Below are 23,354 nucleotides of genomic sequence, written 5' to 3' on the forward strand. Positions count from 1 at the left end.
TGTGTTTAAATGATGTTGTCACTTTCTCAGGTACCTATCATTAACGCGTCCCGTTTAGGATTTTTACAGCTATCAAGCTCAATAGTGATAGAGACTGTTTTAATAAAGTTTATCAATACAAATAATAATGTCTTTAAATAGAATATATTTATGCATTTTTGTATTTTTCTGTTACTTTGCTTTCTTTTAACATTCGAAACATGCGCCAATAGCTAAATGACAAAAAAATAATATGTTGTGCTTGCGTATTTAGGAGTTCACATGGAAATTTTTTCAAACCAAAAGTGTGAAATTTTTCTATACCAAAAAATGTAATTTGTATTTGATTAATTATTATTATAATATCAAGAATTTCGGAAAATTTTGCTTCAATTTCAGTTGTTTATCATTTATTGCAGGTCTTTTACAACGTTTCGACTGTAAAATATCAATATCAAATTTTCCACAGTGTTGTTAAAAAGTGGACACTGCGTTTAAATTCGCGTAATTGTTGTTTGCAACAAACTCCTAGGTCTAAGAATATCTGTGAACGAACTTACTTTGCAAAACGTAATCAGTCTATTTAAATATTAATGCCGAAGATTGTAGAAAATATGTATACACTTTGTCATTATATTCAGTTAAGTTTAAGTAAACAAAAATTCCAATTTGTGATCAAAAATATTCGTATTTCTTATCACCGAAATCAAATTATGGCGACCACCAAAGCACTGAAGGTAGGAACATTTAACACATTTTTTTTTTAATGATAATTTGAATAAATAATGCACAGACAGACTTATGATAAAACAACGAACGTCCTAATGTTGAATATTCTGATTTTTAATACTATGATAACTCAAATTTCCCACCTTAAATTGATTTTGAAAAAGTTTGAAAGGCCCGCGAAAAATTCAAAAATTCAAATTTTGGCCTTGGCTGTGATCGTCTAACAAAATGGAAACCTACGTTGTGTTTTTTTTTTTGAAAAGTGGCGGAAAGACGTTCTTTCATACAAGTGAGCATACACTGCGTCTGATTCGAGAGCGCAAGAAATAATAGACAAAATTTTTGGGAGGGGGCTAAAATTCGTACCCCTTCTCTAGGAGCAAAAGAGTTGCGAGCATTCACTCCTCAGCTCAAAAAACCCCTATCGTATATTCACCGACATATTACATTTCAAATGAAACACCTTAAAAATATGAAAGAAAAGATACTCGCGAATTGACAGAGATACACATATGAAAACCAAACAAGTACAAAAACCGTCCGCTAAATTTACGGCAGTTAACAGGAGCACAACAAAAATACCCCTGGGGCGTTCTAGCATAAGCGGAGTTTGGGGCTACCGGTCGGGGCTGTTCTCCCCCCACGACGGTGATTCTATCTATCGCAAGCCTACTGCCAAGCACATCTTCATGACGAACATGCTGACGAGATTAGGCCGTTACGATCGCCGATCCGCAGTTGAGTCTCGACTATTGGGCCAAATTGACAGCGTTGCAACACCGGCGACTGCCCCTGACTATACAAACCTGCGGCCTTATGCAGGTGACGCGATAAATCGCGCTAGCTCCACTAGGAATCGCACTTCGCTTCTGCCACGTTTTCGGTGTTATTTAACCTCAATTCCATTTTAAATGTTCAATTTCTTATGACTCTGGTATTAACAACAACTGAATGACTATTAAAGTTTCAAAAGAGCAGTAAACAATATTTAAGTTCGCCATACAATCTTGTGAAATTTTAAACAACAAATAATTTATACGGTGGAAACATTCATCAATAAAATATTTACTAAACAAAACTTACGCAAAGATTTATGAAACAAAAGATCTGATGTGAAATAAGTCAAAACAGGAGTATCTAATTTTATATAATTTAAATAAGATTTACTATTGCAAATATTGGAGATGACGTCATCCTATTATTGGTGGAGATGATTATCCAAATTTTGGTTAGCATTTTCCCATCTATATTGTATTTCTAACATACATATAAAATTTGACAACAATCGGTCTAGTAGTTTCGGATATTTTCTGTTTAAGAAAAAAAAATTCGCACAGACAGATGGAAGACGAGACCTATTGTTTCGCTCTCTAGGGATCATTAAACGTTGAGAAAACATGAAAGTAGCTTTTTAGTAGATGAACTCTATTACAATACGTCCTTAGCTTACGCTAGGGAAGTAGAAATGAATCATGAAAGAAACTTGGCGAAACGATACTCGGTGTGTTATATTGCAAATGTCATAAATCGCATGCTAGACCGAAGGAATGAGACAGGTTCTTGTTCGTGAAGACCAGGACAACGGTGAAACTTTTCATTAAGCAATCCGCTCTTAGAAACTCACAAGCAGTTTGCTCCAAAATGAGTTCGTAACTGTTCTAAATGGAGTAAACCATCAGTTACTACAGAGTGCAAAAATTTGCAAGAGTTCGTTTTGTTAGAGACCATAAGGATTGGACTGTTGATGACTGAAAGACGTGATCAGGAGTTGCCAGCAACTGTTGGAGATTTCCAGAAATTCCATTTTCTGGTAGCAGTGTGGTAATGTGTGGGAAAGGCGGAACATCTTTTTCAATGGTCACATAGAGTTAGTTCCCGTTGGTAGCAGAACCGTAAGTGCAAATTATTGGCTATAAAACGTCAAAGTTGAATATGTTATGCCATTTGATCCCTTTGTGGACCCCATTTTCTGTACGTGCTAGTGCTCACATAGGGAGAGTTGCTATGGATTATCTGAATGCTGTAGATATTCTTCTTTTGAACTGGCCAGCTAACAATTCCGATTTAAATCCCTTTCAAATTAACTTTATTTAATAAAATGTGGACATTATTAATTTAATCTAGTTAATGCTGTAGTACTCTGTTAGTAATGACAAACAAAAACAAATAATAAACTTTTCATCTTTAGGGAAACTTACGTTGTAATTGTACTTATATACAATACAAGGTTTGCTAGTAACTTCTGGAAAACTATTTGGGTCGGAAGAAGAATAACGTAGTGAAGTATACTGTTACGAAATCAACCCTTACACCACCCCGGTACAATACCTATGGGTTTTTAAGGGCTTTCTAGTATGTACAGCAGTGATGGGTGATTCATCGTCGGTGACGGCGGCCGGGCTAAGAATAATCCTGGAAGCGGAAGTCGCAATAGGTATTCCAGAAAATCCTCGAATATGGAATATCTCCAAGGGAACGTATGGGTTTAAACAGAGGCCACGTTTGGCAACGATTCATTCAATCAACGAGAGAATCCAATCAAGTTGCACCGGAATTATTTTGTATATAATCACTGTGTAGTTAGTTAGTGTAAATTTGAATTACTCAGAAATAAATTTTTAGTTTTATTCACCCCGGTTTTAGTTACCAATCTTCACAACAATACATTGAATGATCATTTTTGTAGACGATGTTGCGTAATTATTTAAGAAATAAAAATTAAAATAAAAATGTACAAATAACGAAACATTGTATTCAGGAATTCAAGAAAGAATGTTTAAGCATATAGTTTTTCCACAGTTTTCCCAAAGAATGTTTTCTTTAGATTGGATGTAAACTGCAAATAATTTTTTGCATCGATTACAAAAACCTAGGATTTGTGGAAACCGATTCTAATCTAAATGTTAAAATAACCATGAAAGTTACGTTTTTTTGTTTAAATTTGCATATACTAATCAATGTTTTTATTTCTTGTTTCACTTTACAGTTTATTTGCCTAATATTTGTAGTGCTTTTGTATAATATTCAAGAGTGTAATTAGCTGGTATCGTTCAGATCAACCTGCTGTTTTTCTAATCGAGTAACTATGAATTTGCATGGTCAGAAGCATTTAAATGAACGCTGACTTATGAAAGGGCGTTTCACCAAAAGTTTTGTGAGTTAAGTATTTAGAAGTAGAGCAAAAAACATTTATTTCACTGTGTGATTTTACGATAATCCTGAAGGACCTTATAGAATCAGGACCACTGATTCATTAAATTTGCACACTGACAGACGAACATAAAAAATATGCATTTTCATTATGATATTATTAGTAGTACTACATAAAGCCCTAACTAAGCACACTTCGTGTTTTAAACATAATTCTAAAAGTAAAAAAAAATATTACAAAAACGCAATATGAATAAACGAATAAAACTAAAATAAACACATACAGATTGATAGGACCAATTGCGTTGTTAGAAGAGGATGTCCACGCAGTATGGGCTTATTAAGCAACAAGTTGACAGCTAGATTTATAACGTCGTTGTGACATTTGAAAGTTAAAATCAAATCGCTTTTAATTCTTGTTTCAGCAGGGATACGAATCCGTAAGTTTGCGTTTGTTCATTGGGAAGATTTTTCAAGATGGGGAATAGCTTTTTTGAACGGTGAACTCTTCCTAGAATTAGAATATCTTTAATATAATAAGGGCATCAGACGACAGCACCATTTTGTACAGTTAGTTGGCTTTATGGACAAAAGAACTAACACGTTTTTAAAATGACGACACGTAGATTTGTGTGTGCTTCGTGATAGTTTTAATAAGCTAACTGTTCAAAAAACACTAAAATTAGGACTGATTTCTCTCAAGCATCTACGAAATCTGGGACGCCAAAGAAATGTAATATTAGACATTTATCAAATTGACTGCTGCTGCAAAAATAAAAAATGTATGCAGAAATATCTTAACAAGAAATTATGTGCTTCATAGATTGTATTAAATTACTCAAAGTCAAGCAGGATATTATCTAGTATGTTCCTTATTCCATCGATTGTAATATTGTCCTAAGTTTTCTTGACGGTAAACTGCGCTGTCTGATTTCATTACTTTATACATGAATGTGAATTTCCACAGATATAAATATATTTTTGTATTGTTTCAGCTTTTACCTGGAAATACAAACACTTTCACGATCGTAGATCAGAAGCTTGATCCTCCTGTAATAGCCTCGAAAATTCGCTTCCTTCCATACAGCGATCACGTGCGTACAGTTTGCATGCGAACCGAACTTGTTGGCTGCAAATGGACAGGTTAGTTATATTGTGAATGCTTCGTTGGCGTATTTTTAGTCAAACTTATAGTGTAAGATCTATTTTGACTTCGACACTGAACCTAATTCCAGATATGATCTTTTACCACAAAAATTGCTGATTTGGCTGTTTTAGATTTCTCCTCAAGAGCAGTAACTGTGTATTAATGCAACTATTTACTAAATTAGGAATTGCTAGACCAATGGTTGTCAAATTTTAAAAATATGTTACGAGCCTCATAACGCTAGTCAAAAGTTATCGAACTGTCCCCACTAGCAATTTCACGATGTCATCTGAAAATTTTGCTTAGTAGACAGAATTTAAATTTTATAAATTAACATACTCTTGTACTTGTGGTTTATGAATCCGCCCTGAGTTTTTATCATAGGCTCTAAATTTTACTGTAAATGTTTTGAGCGTGGAAAACAAATAAATATTGCAACCGTTTTGTGATGGTTATGAATTATAATTAATTGTTTACATATATGAAGACAGTTGGTTTCACAATTCTAGAATTAGTCTTTCTAGCCATTAACCGTCGTGAAGCAAAACATTGAAATACTTCTTTTCTGGTTTAACTCATGAAAACGTGTACAATAAGAAACTTGGGTCTTAGTTTTGCGTCGTTTTCCGAGTATAACATTTAACGTCATTTTAAACATTTCAGAAAATGTTTAAATTATGTTGCATTATAGTTTACATACATGCCAATAATTCTAGGTAGCCATAATTCTCAACATCAGTGTAAATCTTGTAAGTCTTAAATGTTTGTTGACATTAACCAAATATCCTCAATACAAGGTCAAATAATGTTAGTAGTAGTACTGTATCTGCATTTGTAACCTTTTTTTTTAATATTTACGAACAACGACGCGCTACATTTTATGGCCGAAATAATTTCACCGAGGTTTTATCCAGTTATTCAGAAAAAAGAAACGCGCCGCAGAGAACCACAATTAGCAAAACCACGCTGGGGTAATTAACGAATGAAATAATTTTAAGTCGCTTTACGGGTAACATGGTTCCTACACATCGTTGATGTTTTATCTGTAATTGGGCTTTCTGTGCGAACTTCTCTAATAATGACGGCTAGCAGCAGTATGTTATTTTGTTTGTAATAGCGGCTTCTGCTGAACAAGCAGGGAATAATGTAACGGCGGTGGTAAATTTCAATTGTTTCTAACTTGCCGATACGAAACTGCATGTCAGCACTTTAGCTTTCCACTGCGAAAATTTGCTCACTTTATACATATGAAATTAAATTCGTTGGTACTGTGGTAGCGTCTTTAAACATTCAAACAGTGGAGATTAAACTGGTAGGTAGTTTTGGTAATAGCAATAATTATAACGTAACTTTTCGTTTTGTCTGTAATAATGGAAATGTTACTCGGAAAGCGAAAACTTTATTTTTGTGGAAGCACAAATATCCTAGTCAGTGAAATGACTGTGTAGGTATTATGCAGAACATGACGGATATGCAAATAATGAAACAATACGCTAAGAACACCTGTATTTTGTTTTTTTTTTCTTTTTTATTTAGGGTATTTCTGTCTCTTTAATTTCGAGAGATGGCTGACGAAAGTTTCTTAACAGGGTGGTTGTTACAGATGTCTGGTTTCTTGTTTTTTAAGCGCTTTAGTGCTCAATGAATATGGAATGCAAGTTTTCAGTTTCCTGCTATCCCTCTGTGATCTACTTGTTTGTTAGGGATTTGTTGGACAATCTGTGCAATTTCAAATGTACATTAAAGTTATAATGAAAATGGAAAATAATAAATTAAAGAATACCTAATTCTGCTCTCCACAACACTAATGACGCTCTGAATTATACCGTGTCGTGTGCTTTTTCAGTTACCGTTTAATAATAAATGTTTTAAAAATTTGGTCCAGTTTTGCAATTGATTTCTTAAGTTCACAGAAGCGATAACTCCATAAAATACTTCTAAAAACTTTGTCTAGTTTTTCAAAAGCTTAAAAAAATTAATTTAAATTTGTATTGACTTTCCAAGACTTGTTCTATTGTGTTATTGTTTCACATGTCTATACCTACCAAAGTCTAGGTCTCTGTTCCACTGGTGTTATTGCCTTTTCATATACTTGTACGACAACGGTTCACCTACTATTGTCTGTGACTTTTCATTTTAATTTTTTTTTCTGTTGTGATTTAGTCCATGACATGGTACTTAAAGATAGGAAAATTAAAGTGCGAATTGCAGCAGGAAAATCTGGGTTTTCGTTGGGTACCGTGGAAAACATTTTGCACACAGAATTGGGGCTCAAAAAGTGTCTGCACGTTGGGTGCCAAAAATGGTATTGTCTGATCACAAGCGCATCAGGCAGATGACTGCTCAAACCAATTTCGTCATAACTAACGCAGACCCAGATGAGTTTTTGAAAAAATTTGTCAGAGTAGATGAAATTTTGGTTCATCGGTTTGACCCTGAGTTAAAACGCGAAAGAATAGAATAGAAGTTCTCTGCCCTCTCGAAAATTTCGTGTCTGAAGGAGTAATCTTCACTGATGATTTTTCACGTGGGGATACGATAACTGGTGAATAAATCTTCACGTTTACGTGAATATTAGTACACATCTTAATATTAACTGATAAAAGTTCTCATAAAAAAATAAAATTCGCAATATCAAATTTTGTTTATAAATATTTTTTTCGAAAAAGCTGGATGTTCCATCGCATTTCAAGGGCGAGGGAAGTCCTGTCGAAATAACCTTGGAGCAATTTTTTGTTCCCAACCTTTCCGTTTAGATCGCCCATTATAATTGTTTTATTATTGTTGCTTCTGTTTAATTTATTTATTCCTATGCTACCATTCGGTCTAAAAAACTTCACAGACTTTTACTACCCGAGTGTTAGCTAAGATGGACCCTCTTGTCATAGGCGAATGGCTACTGTCATGTTTTCTCGACGTTTCATGACGCTTACAGTACCAAAAAAATAGGTGTCCCGTTTCAGTCTGCCTGTCGTCCGTCTGTCTGTGTCGACTTTAATAAATTAGACAGGTAACCTTTGAAACAACCGAACTGATTGTTGTGAAATTTTATGTATTTCAAGCATAGCGTGTAGATGGTAAAATGCTAACCAACTTATTATACTAATATAAGCAGAGCTCACAGGAATTTTCAACAGGGTAGTGATGATCGTGGGTGGTTTCACACATGTAACGCGAAGGTTTCGAGTTCGATTCTCTCATGGGCCTTGTTGCTTCGTACACTGCTACAACCATATCTATAGATATTTTTTGAAACTATAGAGATTATCACAAATAAAATTTCGCAAAATCAAATTTTATAATTTTTCAAAGCGGGATTTATTAGAGCGTAGTTCAAAGGCGAGAGAGGTTCTATGTAAATAATCTTTGAACAATTTTTTTCATTACTGTTTTGTTACTCGGAAGGGTAACCAACAACCGTATCAATATAACATTATTGTGAGAGCTTACATATTATGTACCTGTAATTTTTGAGTAAATACAGTATATATTCATGTGATAGTAAATAGCGTGAAAAGTCTAGTTGGTGTAATTTTTTTACAAAGCTGTGTACAATTTGTATTTCGTCTAGAACCGTGTCTCTTGTGAGTTATTCGAAAACAGAAAACTAATAGGATAGCCCACGGACCGACGGTTACTTGTAATTAATTCTCGACCATTGTTTAGGTTTACACTCAATATGCAGTGAGCGGTACAATGCTGCGAACAATATTGTCGATTTAGCTAGAATCGATGGAAAATTGAATAGCTTGGGTTATTTGGCTATATACTGAATGAAACTTCATGCAGTTCCAAGTAAATACAATTAATTTTTACGATCACGGCTATCATTTTTTGCAAGGCAGTAACATCACATTACAAAGGTGTGTGTAACAATGCGCTGTCAATATGTCCATGTAAAAAAGACTTCGATATTTGCAAAACAACGGCAATTTTGTACTAAAAATTAGAATAACACGATGTCGTCTACATTTAAATAATCAAAATTGGTATAAAAACCGTTAAGTATTGAAAAATAAAAAACGAAAATACTTATAGTTCTAACTGAATTCTTTCAAAATTTTATGTTGTTCAATTTCTTGAAAATTTTAGAGTAAATTCGTCGATGTTGTAAAGAATAAAAATAGTCGTTTTTACATAATAGACATAAACATGAGAATGTAAAGAAAAAATAAGTACATGTAAGTATATAAATAACAAATGTAACAAGGCTGTTGTTGACCACTCATCTACTCTCTGAAGTTTCAGGAATAATTTGTCCGGTAGAGGTTTCTCGAAAGCATGCTTCTTGCTAATTTTATAACATATATATATTTCTAGAATGAACCGATTGTTTTGGGTTAACATTAATGTTAGCATAACTGTTTCATACGTACGGTGCTTCACACATTTGTGGCAATGGTTGTTACATAATGAATAATTTAAACAACCACCTGAGGAACAAATTTTATTTAAACGAATGAAGTCAACACATAAAACATTTGATTGTAGGGCCGCATATAGCATACCTTAACGCTTTTGTATTTGTAAAACATATTTTATTGTGGATAAATGGCAGTTAAATTTTTATGGAAGCATGAAAACGTTGTTTGCTGGACGACTGTGTTCAAATATTGCCTCTAAAGTGCTGACGAACCACAAAGGGCTGTTTCACTGATGTTTTATGTTGTAGTTATGCTTAAAGTATGGATACACATTTTGCATTTGGCGTTAATTTCATCGGTGGAGGTAATTAATAATTATAGACTGGGTTGTATCTGGAGAATAGTACGGATTTCCACTGCAGATGGCATAATTTGGGGCGATCATATATGTTTTTTTTTGTACACGTGTTTCGTAATAATTAGAGAAAATCAGCGGAAATCTGCCTGATAAATCAAGCTTGTGAAATGAAATTTTTCGATCCAAACTAGGGAAATAACATTTAAATTGATTAGAATTATTAATGCGATCATTTAATCAATACTAATTAAATAAAATTGAATCAATAAGAGGTCACATTTTTGTCATAACCCACGCTAAACCGACGGATCCAATGAACGGAAATTAGAATTAGAAGTGTCAATTTTGTTGTGTATTGAAACTTATTATTCCCGATGATGAAAACTTCTACTCCTGATCAATGAGATTATTTTCAGACAAACTGGTGCAAATTATTTCCGTATTGTTTTTATTATTTTAAATAATAGATATAATAATAAATCAGCATTACTGTCGAGTCTAATCCCTGTTATGAAGCACAATTACTGTCAAGATTTCTTGGACTTTCAATATGTTTCCTATTCCGAGGATGCTACTTCTTAATCTCTTAACGTTGAAAGCAGGGCTTGAATATTTTCTCTTTGTTCTTTTTCTTGGGAACTCCGCTCCTGACACCACTTTTTACGTTAGGCATTTGGGGATTGAATTTATACAGCTGCAAAAATATTAAAATATTACTTTATTATTCGATTATTCGATATTTACAATTTTTTGCAGAGAAAAACTGATTGGTGGTGAGAAATTCAGAAATACACATAACAAAGCATTTTCATTATTATTAAGACCCACCACTGACCCGGAAACGACCGGCATTCAGGCAAGACTTCTATCATTATGGGTACTAAGACCAAGTAATGATATGCATTGATTAGATTAACAGAACAACTTTCGAGATTCTAGAATTACAGCATACAAATTAGTCTGCTATTATTCTCTAATCTCACCCCATCCCCAAAAGTCTAGCGTAACTACCGACCATTTATCCGCGCATCACTTGGAAAGTTACCTACACTACTCTGACCTACTGGTGCTAATCTAATCTGACTGACATGATCAGACTGTTCAAGAAACTTACGAACAATATGACATGTTCCTAACAAAACAGCTTTTTGAATTTTGACAATTATTGAATCATTCAAATGCAAAGACTTTAAATTCTCAACTAAGCTATTTGGAACTACACCTACATTAGAGATAACTAGGGATAGAATTGAAATTTTTTTAAGATTCAACATGGATTTCATTTCTATCGATAACTGTAGATATTTTGAAATCTTGGTGTGGTATGTTTGAATAATCTTGTTTGTGTTAGGAATAGCAATGTCAATGAGAATGGCTTCGTTCGTGTGTTTTTTGATAAGTATGATGTCTGGTCTGTTAGCTGCAATGTTTAAGTCAGTAGGTATTGTGCGATCCCAGTATAATTTGTATTTGTTATTTTCAAGGAACGGAGATGAAATGTAAGTGTAATAGGGTGTCGTATCTTTGATTAAGTTCATAAGTGTTGCTAATTCTTTGTGGATGATTTTGGTGGCGTTGTCATGTCTAGCTTTGTACTCAGTTTGTGCTAGGATGCTGCAGGAAGAGATTATGTGCTGGATCGTTTCAGGTTTTGCTTTGCAGAGGAGACAGCAGTCGTTTCTTATGTTCGAATCTTTGATGATGTATTTTCTGTAATTCTTGGTATTGATTACTTGGTCTTGAATAGCAAACACAAATCCTTCTGTTTCGGCATACAAACTTGATTTTTTTAACCAAATCAATGACATCTTCTTATTGACATGAGTTTCTTCTAAGTCTTTGTAGAATTTTCCATGTAGTTGTTTTTGTTTTAGCCCACTTATTATTTTGTCTATTGTGTGGGGGGTGTGGATTTCTTCGGTGTTCGACAGATTTAAGGGTGTGTGGTTCAAATCTGCTCTTGTGATGGTGCGAAACATTTCATTTCTTTCCGCTCGTTTCAAGAAATACTTCTTCAAATCTGAGATTTGTCTCTGATATAAGTTTTCTAGGTTCTGGAAACCCCTTCCTCCATTCTGTCTTGGTAATGAGAATCTTTCAATCGACGATTTTGGATGATGCCTTCTATACTGTGTGAAGATTTTCCTTGTTGCGATGTTTAAATTTTCAAGATCAGTTTTGGACCATTTAATGACTCCAAAAGAATATGTTATTAATTATTATTATTATTATCCATGTGATATTGTTTATTGTGATTTGTTCCTTAAGAGAAATCAGGTTTAAAGAAATAAATAAAAATGGAACTGACTTTTTTTGACACGGACATTTTTTTTTGTAAATTTTATTCGCTTAATTGTACATCTGAAGAGAACAAGCAGTTTTCAACCAAGCCTATATGGTACATTAATACGTTACTTTTGCGTTTGATAATAATTTTTGGCGTTGTGTTAAAAGTTAAAGACTATATAAAATTCATGGTTCTTTGCATTCAACAATAATTTATTTGTGGGATAAGATAGGAAAAGTGATTTTTTTCAGACTAAGCGTCATTGTTAGAATTATGCAAAAATTTCAAGAGATTACAAACATTTTTTTGAACATTTGGATGATTCAGATTTATAATGAGTAGTTGCAAAATCTCAAAACTTAAATTTTTTGAGGTTAATAAAAATACTCCTATATTTTAATATGTTCATATTTTTGCTGTCATTAATTACACATGGAAATGTCCCCTTATTACATCAATGTAAAGAATAGAAAAAACTCCAAAAGATACACTGAACCACTCCAGTTGAACAAAATTGGTCGAAGGTTATTTAGGCAGAACTTCCTTCGCCCCTGAAGTACATTTGAACAAATATAGCTTTTTGAAAAATGAAAAAAATAATTTTGCGAAATTTATGTATTTTTTATGATAATACCTATAGGTATTATTTAAAGCAGATAATCAAAGGGAAAAATATATTATCAGAACATGCTTAACTTCGATTGTTATTTTTATACATTGAAAGAGTCCGATTAGTAAGCACGTACCAAGCTGTCTCTTTAAAGCAGAGGAAGCGACTAAAATTAATAATTAAACTACAATAGAACAAAACATTTTGAATAATATTTTGGGTAAGCAACTGTTATTAGGGTAATTTTTATTTTATTATTATTAAATATAAGCGGCGCAACATTACTATATTCTGAAATTTTTGAGAAAATGGGGGAATCATCCGTGATTTCATCAATAAAATTATGTGGATAATAGCAGTCACAGCGTAAAAAAAAACCTTTGATGAAGGTGGAATTCGACTCACACGGGCAGAGGAAGTCCAATAATCCGTTCCCTAAACACTTGGCCACGAAGTATTTCATGCATAAGCGAGACAGCGACTACGTGGAAAATATTGCAAACATTTTTATTAAATAAAAACAAGACGGATTCATAAACCACGAACACAGAGGTATATTATTTATAATATTTAGGTGGTGAGGGGGTGTCATCAAATTGTTGGCGGCGATAATTAAACAAATTTTGTTTAGCTTTGGTTCCTTAGCTTACGTTCGTGAAGTAACACGTTGTTGATAATCAGTATAATCACTTTCGGGAACACTGAATAATTGTTATTTTTATTATGACTATTTTCTACATCAAAATAAATGTAATTGAGTACTTTAGTGTGCCATAGTTAAGGTAAATGGCCGGTGTAAATCAAACTAAAATACCCTATATATTCCCTGGGAAAGTGGATCCAAAAGTAAAGTTATCATTTTCGAATGTCAAAAATGTGTTAAATAAAAGCTAAATTAATATTTTATATAGTTTTCCATAATGTGCATTCTTGGTTTAATTTGATTATTCAAAATTTTTTAGTGCTTTTAATGTGTCTCTAAAAAAGATGTCATTAAAAAGACAACAATTATGTGATAAATTAACCGATCCGTAAAAATTCTACTTCCTAAAGTGTTCGACAATTTGGCATTGATAGAAGTTATTTTTCGTGTTTGGAAATGATGTCTGTACCTGTTTTTTAAGTAGACGGGCAGCCCTTTTTCTGAAGACAGCACTGATTAGAGGTCGATTATTATAGGTATATAACAAAAGTTAAGTAAAACCAGTGTAGACATGTCACTTATCGTCCCCATAAATCAAAATTTTTAAAAGATTAATATTAATAGCCTGTATTTGTGTTTGCATCGCGAAAAATGATTTTTCTCTCTTTACCGTTGATTTAATACACAGACTCTAACTATGATTAATTATGACGGTATTTGTGCCGGGCGCGAATATTATTAATTGCGGAGATTAATAGGTATTATAAATAACTTTGCGGCACAGGTGCTTCCGTTGTCATATCGCTGACATGTTGCAGACGGTCTGCTGAGCTATGATGTGCCGCAGGGACTCCATCGAGGTCCAGAATTAGACCTCACCGATCGCACTTACGACGGCAGGGAAGAAGGTGGCCATCTTTCGCGAGGATTGGGGCAACTGGTCGACGGACAAAAGGGACAGGATAACTTCAGACTTGACCTCGCAGGACATGGCAAAGGTAACAGCATTGCGATATTTGGTTTGGACGCATTTACATTTATATTACGGCCCTTGCCAGGGGCACTTGCTACAATGTGTTGTTCGGGACCGATTCATTCCGCTTTATGTCTGTATTTTGTCTCCATCTTGTCCGCTCTGCGCCACACGTGCGCTTTTTGATGACACGTTGAAATAGATATGGCCAGCAGATTTATTCAATTGATTCTTTTCCATAAAGTTTATTGAATCACGGACGGGTTGGGGATGTTTGATGATGGGGCTTCATCGTTTCTCTTTATTTCTTAAGAGGTTTATTTTGACATTGTGGTTACGTCCGCATGCCACATTATGAGCAGTTTTAATTTTACATTCGCTGCAAAAGAGAAGAAAATATCAATGACAAAAATTTTAAGATGGTTATTTTCTAACAATTACGAACGTAAACTAGCTATTTATGGTATGTTATGCTACGAATTGCGTTTTTACCAACAGAGATTTTTGATATGAATTCTAAAATTTTTTTAGAAAATTGGCAGTGAGTAATTTCTGATATTCGAAATGTTAGTTATTCATTTAATTTAATATTAGTACGTATTGTATTTAACAGTAAATATACCCCATTTCAAAATATTTTGTAGCTACTTTTTGGTAGCATCAGCAGTTGAGATCTCCATGCAAAAATTTTAATGTGCGATTTCGAAATCAAAATTGAAAGTTTTGATTTTCTCCCAAATGCATCTAGCGAGAACAAAAATTATTAGATTTGACGACCACCCGGTGAACAAATGTTGTGCTTCGACGATGTCCAACGCGATTTCAATTACTATTTTCAGCGTAATATAAACAAGAAATATAAATAGTTAGTGGTTATACTATGTAGAATGTTACCTAGATATGTCGAGACTCTGAAAAACAAAACAAGGACAGTGACAAAGCTGAAACTATACCAATAACATTATACATTATTCTCTCATATTTATGGCGGTAAAGGATGTGTGTTAAGGGACCCACATATTTACTTAAAACACTTCCGAGGAAAAGCTAGTATCCAATGCAGTTCTTTATAAATTTCACTCCTAAAAATAAAGAATCCCTCAGGACTAGGACTTCATAAAAAATCATCACCTTCTTATCGCAATAATTTTCGAATGAATATTGACGATGTCGAAACTTCTCTTTTCTTAAGTTGCAGTAGATGTATAGTGACAAACAAAAAGACAAAAACGAAACCATATCACGCGAAGGCTGAACGTGTACTATTACACACACTATATATATTATACTAGCACAAAAGAAGTAGGTATCGTTAGTGAAAATCTGTAGGGCTTATTTCCCAGATATTCAAAAATGACACCAAATTGTTACAAACACTTGAATATAATAAATTTAAACACACAAAAAAAAGAAGGCGTTATTAAAGTAACTGAATTGTAATACGCAAGTTAATACGATGCTGTGGCGGCAAATTTAAATATGAACATTCAACTACAACGGACGCTAACTATAGCTACGTACGCGACGTACGATTAACACTCGCAGTCTTGAGACTTATCATCCCCACAAAGGATGCAGCCAGCTAGACGGCCAGATTCACTGAAAATCTGGTATTGTAAATAAACATTCACATGAACAATGACAATAAGGAAAAAACTCTCGGTTATTTCGATTGAAGTTAAAATCTCCTTAATTTTGACGATGCAAAATGTGTATTATAGTTACAACAAAGGAAATAAGCAAAATTTATTTATACCACGCTATCAAGAATTTCAAGTAAAAATAATTTACATGATGTTAAATTATGTAATTTATTACTAATTATGCATTAATTGAAGTTACTGATTAACTCAAATTCGGTTCACAAAAATCACATCGGAGAACGAATGAATTTCCAGTTCATATAAAACACAGGATATTTGAAATAAACACAATAAACTCCTATTCAATACAATAAAAATCAAATAAAGTAGTATCGGTGTACTTCGAGAATAAATATTCAAATTCAAGCTGTTAGAAATGATTTAAACTTTTAAGAGAATATTAGATCCCACTCGTATTCGAAGCCGAGCCCACAATTAAATTAATTTAATTGATGATAATTTTCAAGGTCCTTTCTCTTAAAATCGAACGATATTTAAAATAATTTTAAATAACTTAACTAAAAAAAAATCTAGACATTTCGTTACTAAACTATGTTAAGCCTGAATAAGTCAATTTCCTGCCACACGTGTTTTACGGGAACATTTACACGTTTTCGTTATCGTAGTTAAATTGTATTAGAACCATAAACTGTAAAATCTTAACATAAACTGTGAATTTACAAAAATAAAATAAAAATACTCGTAACACGTGTTGACGAATTCACGGAAGTTTCACAATACTTCAAATTAGAAAATCTCTAGTTAACTGGCCTTATCTTAATTACACTCATTGATGGGCACAGTGGTATCGAATGCGAATCAATTTTGTTTAAAAAACTGCTTTTTGGTGAAATTACAAACAAAACCCTACGTACTGTTTCGCTCTTCCCCCAAAAGCACTAAAACATAGGTGATGCCTAGAGTTATTTTCTTTTTTTTAAATGCAATTTCGCAACGTTGTTTTTCTTTTCTCGGTGAGAAAGTTAACTTTTCAAATTGGCACACCACATTACCAATAGTATTATATTATAATGTATTATAATATATATACCGATTTCTCTAAATACTTTAAGGTTAGTCAGATAGAACATTTTTTTGTGATTAATTGTAAGAACAATACATATATGAAAATTTGAATTTAAAGTATTTAGTTATATTGATACAATCATTAATTTAAGGTTACTGCAAATGTGCGAATATTTAATTTTTTTGTGAATCATAAAAAAATGTCAGTGCAAAGTGGCAGACAGAAATTGGGAATACTCTTGTGGAATAAAGTATGTACATAATTCACAACACGAATAAAATATATATTTGAAATAATGAGACATGTTAAGGAGAAATAGTGTCCTAAATTGCTCACCTAAATATTTTTTTTTTTTCACTTAAGTAGCAAGCAAATTAAAGAATGCTTGCTTTAATGCTCTCAAACTTGATGTTATTCACGTGTTTTAGGATAATACATGTCATTAAATAACATATAATTTTTGTTTCAAAAAAACACTTGCATAAATGCTAACGTTGGACAAAGAATTAAAGAAAAGAAAAAATTATTATATTTTCATTACTACTGAGCATTTAAAACTGACGGGAAGTCATATTCATTAAGAGGAGTCACACTAAAGGGTTTTAAATTTGCAAATGTTACACATCTCCAAATTTTATCTGTTTTGCTGAAAGTCATTTACACTTTTGTGTATATGTTACAGTCAAAATATTCATTCACAAAATTAATAAACAATTAGGTGTATTATTATCACGAGGTTATTCTTTTTAAACAAAGTATGAGGCCATAGCCAAAAATATAAACCCATAGACAAATCTAATATTACGTATTTTAAATGGTTCTTCATTGTTTAGTTTGTATTTTCGCAAAATACGCCTAAGGAAAATTCAATTTATTGTTAAAAAAAATAAAATTACGTTTTATTGTGGAAATAGTTTTGCTATAATCTGACATCCTTTTGCTTTAATAATCCGCATGCATATAAATAACTTTAAATAAATGTTTATTTATTAGTTACATTATACGTTTACTCGGTTTTATAAGTTTACTGTTTTGGATGTACCTACGTTACGTATTTCTCACAACTGGTTCACATTTATAAATGAACACAAAAATCGATTGTGTTGGGATATTTCAGATATTTTTGCTGCTGTATTTTACCACTATCTGTTAGTTAATGGAGATCACATTAGTAATTAAAACAGAAATCTGAAACAACAGATGCAGCAGCCGCACAAAGCAACCCCAATAAAAGAAGTCTCTTCGTTCTCTCAGCTTTAGTCATGATTAATGGTAGGTGAATCAGCAGTTCGCGACTAGATTTATTACGAGTTCGGCTGTTTCGTGGGATTAATATCGGGCCCGCCTGTTGAGCAAGTGCGGTCATCACCTGTACAGTGACAGTTCCTTCAGTTACGCCAAAGCTTTGCTGGCATGAGGTGTTCCCTGGAGTCTAACTCTTTCCGAAGATAAATGGAAGCAGACCGAAAGTGGAAAGATACAAAGTGGTCGAACTTACTTTGGTTAGGGTCCTGAGAGAAAAGTAGTTAGTACTCTAATTGGAGATAACTAAATGGGTAGGTAGCCACTGACGGCGTATTTTTTATCTTCAGTGCGTATGATAAAGGGTCAATAATTGTGGGAGAACCCTTCCCATGTCACTCTAATTATCGTTTCTATAATTACATTCTTACAAAAATAACACTGAAATTTTGTCAAGAATTTTTTATTCTGTAGTGGTTAAAGGGTCTATGAATAAGGTGATGCCATTTTATTGGCCATATCTAGGACTTTGTTCCAGAGTTTTCGTTAATTTATAGAAGCGTTTGTTCGTTTGTTTATCGTTCACTCTAAATTCTTCTAGATTTAATAATAAGGATATTTAGAAAACATCAGCTGTCGAAACATCAATTTTCTGAACACAATTGTGTAGTAGAATGAGGTCTCAAAATAAATGGCACATTTATTTTTTTTACGGAGATAACATATACATTTTTATATTATTATTTTATTATTTACAGAGTGTACAACGTGACATTCTAGCCACTATAGCATTATTATCCTATATACACATGAAATCCATCGCCTTTTGTTGTTACGAAAATCTTTAGCGTTTTTTAAAACCGGCTGGAATGAGCAGTTATGATTGATAAGACAAGCACTGAAAAAAAAAATTGATCAACAGTCGCATTCAATAAAACCATAATAAAATCATTGGTTACTTTGTTCGAAGAATAGACGTAAACGTGACCGAAGGAACTGGAAGAAGACTGCTACTAGAGCGCTTCAGTAATTTATCAGCTTCTCTGTTTTAAAAAGTTTTTAGTGTCAGTGTCAGTTCGACGTTTATAAATAAAAGTCGAGTTGTAATTGTCACTCAAGTATTTCGTTAGTTTAAAATAACCACAGACAGTTCACTAGTCAAATTTATTTAGTAGTAGAACATTTTTTGTACAATAAATCGATAAATATGTATTGATTGAATATCAGATTTATATGAGTTTTAATTAAATTATAGATCGTTTTTAACTTGAATATACCTGCTCCATGCCATATTAATTCAAATTAAAAAAAACAGAACCCATCATCTCTAAATGAACAAATACATGAAGTGAAGAAGGAAAATTAAATAAAAACAAAATGTAATAGCAAAATGGATTCTAATTTACTTGAGAAAAAATTGTTGTAAATTCACATGGTGTTCATAAGTTCATAACAACGAAATTATTGATTGTGAAACAAAAAAAAACGTTTTAAAATTTTCAATATTTGTTGTTATTTTTTTTTTTTAGATTATTAATATTTACGGTATTATCTTCTGAGGTTACCAAGTCCTAGTCGTATTTCACGCAGTTTCACATTTAATTTGTATCACGTATGAAAGTTTACATAGATGAGAATCGGATTTCATATTCTAGTACAGCTTGTTTAAAATAACGAAAATTGATCTCCATAATTGATATATAATGATGTCACGTCATCGGCATGTTGTCACAGCATACAATGCTATTGGCCTTTGAAGCCAAACAATCACAGCCAAAATCTTGATTAACTTTGTTACCATTAGCACTGATAGAACAGAATACAACACAAAATAATTTTGTTTTACCCTGCGGGCTTACGTAAAGTTGCATACATTTCATTTACACTCTAGATATATTAATAAACTTTACTAAATTTATAAATAGTTTATGTCTGTTCCTTGGCCCTCTCGTTTGTCTTGCTTTGTTTACTTACTTCATATTAGTTAGTTATCACAAACATCTTTATTCAACATAATTTCTCTGCTTTAATTATTTTTCTATTTATCTTGACATCCAAGTAAGGTAATTATTCTTTTGTTTTCTATGCACTTTTTTTAGTGATTGTGGCAAGGGAATAATTATGACTTAATGAGAGAGAGGAAAAAATAAATAATAAAATTCCGTCACATAACTTAACTAAAAAAAAATATATCTTATTTATCTTATTTATGAAATAAGAATTTTATTTAAAGGTAGAAAAATGTGTTAAAATTTAGACCCCAGAACTCGTATTAATGTGGAAACAAAAATGGGATAAATCAAGATTCGAAAAATTCTGTAAAATTTAATTCCAAAACAAAATATATAACAAAAGACGTCAAAAGCAATCTTGATAAAACAAAAAAAAATGGTCATTAAAATTTAACTGTATCAATACTGAAATTATTACTTAAGATTTGTTCTTTTATTTTGTTTTTAAGAATTCAATTAGAGTAGCCACATGATAACTCAGGGCACTTTTTGAAAACAAACTCGCTAAATAAGAAAATTGTTGGACTCGTGAGCGTTTTCACGAGCCGTAAAGAAATGAAAAAAGGGGTAAACTTAAACACAAGTTTATTCTGTGACGTCTACATGCAAAATCCCCCTGTCGTACCTAGCGTTCCGCTCTCTTCATCCCTCTCCCATTGGGGGTGGACGAGCATGCGCACATGATCCTAACATAGCTCCCCCCGCTGAATTTAATGGAAGATTACAATTCAGGATATAACAATTGATTACAAATAGGTACAGATACTTAGAAATACTATATGAAATGTATAAATAAAGTACATATTAACGTTGACATAAGTGGAACATATATGAGTCCATTCGCAAACAAATTGATTGCGCACATAACACGACTAAATTGATTGCGCCCTGTTTTCACTCACAACAGTCCTTGTTAGAGTCCATGGGCAAAACGCAAATTTTCGTTAATGGTCTTTTGAACACTCCCCGCATTGTTTTGATCGTCACTACACGACACTGTCCGTCCTTTCCCGGGTGTAGCTCCTCGATTCGCCCTAAAGGCCACTGTTGTGGCGGAGTGCTGGCCTCGCGGACTACCACCAGGTCCCTCTTGGCGGGCTTCAATGCTGGAACGTTCCTCCACTTGTACCTGGTTTGTAACTGATGCAGGTACTCGTTGGACCACCGTTTCCACACATCTTGTCTCATCTTCTCCAGAAGCTGGAAGCGGATTAAGCGATTGGTCGGAAGGTCCCTCAGGTCTTCCTCTACCGGAGCGGTCAGCGGACCGCCGATTAGAAAATGGGCCGGAGTGAGTGCGACGAGGTCGTTCGGGTCATTTGATAATGGGGTGAGAGGTCTGGAGTTTAGACATGCCTCTATCATAATCAACACGGTATTCATTTCCTCATAGTTCAGCAAAGTATTATTTAAAACTCGTCTAATGTGCCCTTTAATTGACTTTATAGCAGCCTCCCATAAACCGCCCATGTGGGGGGCGTTTGGAGGAATAAAATTCCAAGTAATGCCTAAATTTGAAAGATTGCCTACTATCACATCTTTAAATGATTTTGTTTGGAATAATTGATATAACTCTTTTAAATGCCGGTTACTGCCTACGAAAGTCGTTCCGTTGTCAGAATGAATCTGACTTGGTTTACCTCTACGGGAGATAAACCGCTTTAATGCATTCAAAAATGAATATGACGTGCAGTCACACACAAGCTCTATATGCACTGCTTTGGTAGCGAAGCACACAAAGACGGCGATGTAACCCTTTATTGTTTTTACCGTCCTTCCATGGCCGTTTTTTAGTGTGAATGGCCCTGCATAATCAACACCAGTTACTGTAAATGGCCGCGATGGAGTTACTCGTGTTACCGGGAGATCAGCCATCAATTGTTCATATGAAATTGGTTTGCATCGATAACACCTTAGGCAATTGAAAATGACTAATTTAACCGCGTTTTTGGCTGAAACAGGCCAATATCGTTGGCGTACTGCTGCTAAAGTACCTTGACAACCGATGTGCAAATTTTCGACATGATATTTCTTAATAATTAGATTTGTAATGAAATGCTGTTTCGGCAGCAATAGAGGGTATTTCCGATCGTTATGAATGTTGGAGTATGCTAATCTACCTCCAACTCTTACTAACCCAGAAGAGTCAATGAAGGGGCTTAAGTTTTTTATTTTACTGTTATTGGCAACCTGATTATGTTTTTTGATATTGTGAATATCGATGTGAAAGGCTTCGGATTGAACTTGTGTTATTATTAAGCTATGGGCCTCTCGTAGTTCGCTGCAAGTTACAGCGCCCAATTTTTTATTATGTTTGTTTTTTAAATTAAAAATGAAACGACGCACGAGAGCGGTAATTCTTAACAATTTGTCAAAATTTGAAAACTTAGACCAAAGGGAACAATGTTTAGTGACCCTTTGCACTATTAAACAACATTTTGGTTTCATTTCTGGTAAATTAGTGCCTGAGGGGACTTCTTGTATATAAGGTATGTGGGGCGTTGTTAAAAAACTAGGGCCGTGCCACCACAAATCTGAAGACATCAAATGACGCGGAGTGTCGCCACGCGACAGAATGTCCGCAGGGTTTTGATTTGATGGAATGTGGTACCAATTGTTATAAGGGGCTAGAGACTGAATTTCTGAGACTCTGTGGGAAGCGAAAGATTTTAATAAGGCGGGTTCTGTACGGAGCCATGCCAATACAATTGTAGAATCGGTCCAATAATAATGATTACGGATTTGAAAATTAGATAAAGATTTGGTTACCTTATATACCAATTTGGCCAAAAGCAGAGCTCCGCACAGCTCTAATCGGGGAATGGTTAATGATTGTAAGGGAGCCACCTTGTTTTTTGAGCACAAAATATGGCTTTGATAAGTACCGTCCGGACCTTGAGATCTCAAATAAACACATGCCCCGTATGCAAGTTGACTTGCATCGCAAAATCCGTGGATTTCGACTTGTTGATAATCGCAAATAGCTCGGCGCGGTATCGCTACCTGGTTAAGCTGTGAAAAGGTTTCTAGAAATTCGCACCACATTGTGTGTAATTCAATAGGTAAACTTTCGTCCCAATCTAGTTTTAGTGACCATAATTTTTGTAAAATAATTTTAGCAGTTATGACTACAGGTGCCGCTAATCCCAACGGATCGAAAATATGAGCGATCGTGCTTAAAATGCCGCGT

At 33.7% G+C, this 23,354-nt stretch overlaps 1 protein-coding gene across 1 annotated transcript in view; it reads left to right on the forward strand.

The window, feature by feature from the left end:
• LOC135143289 (discoidin domain-containing receptor tyrosine kinase B) overlaps positions 1-23,354 on the forward strand; it is a 247,657-nt gene that overhangs the window by 160,244 nt on the left and 64,059 nt on the right. The window contains exons 5-6 of the mRNA XM_064075159.1: positions 4,854-5,001; positions 14,086-14,265. Coding sequence (XP_063931229.1) covers positions 4,854-5,001; positions 14,086-14,265 — 328 coding nt within the window. The remainder of the gene's footprint in view (positions 1-4,853; positions 5,002-14,085; positions 14,266-23,354) is intronic.

The sequence above is a fragment of the Zophobas morio genome, unplaced genomic scaffold (genome assembly GCF_036711695.1).
Source record: "Zophobas morio isolate AGI-343-1 ecotype UQ-CSIRO unplaced genomic scaffold, CSIRO_AGI_Zmor_V1 ptg000058l, whole genome shotgun sequence".
In the NCBI taxonomy this organism is placed as follows: domain Eukaryota; kingdom Metazoa; phylum Arthropoda; class Insecta; order Coleoptera; family Tenebrionidae; genus Zophobas; species Zophobas morio.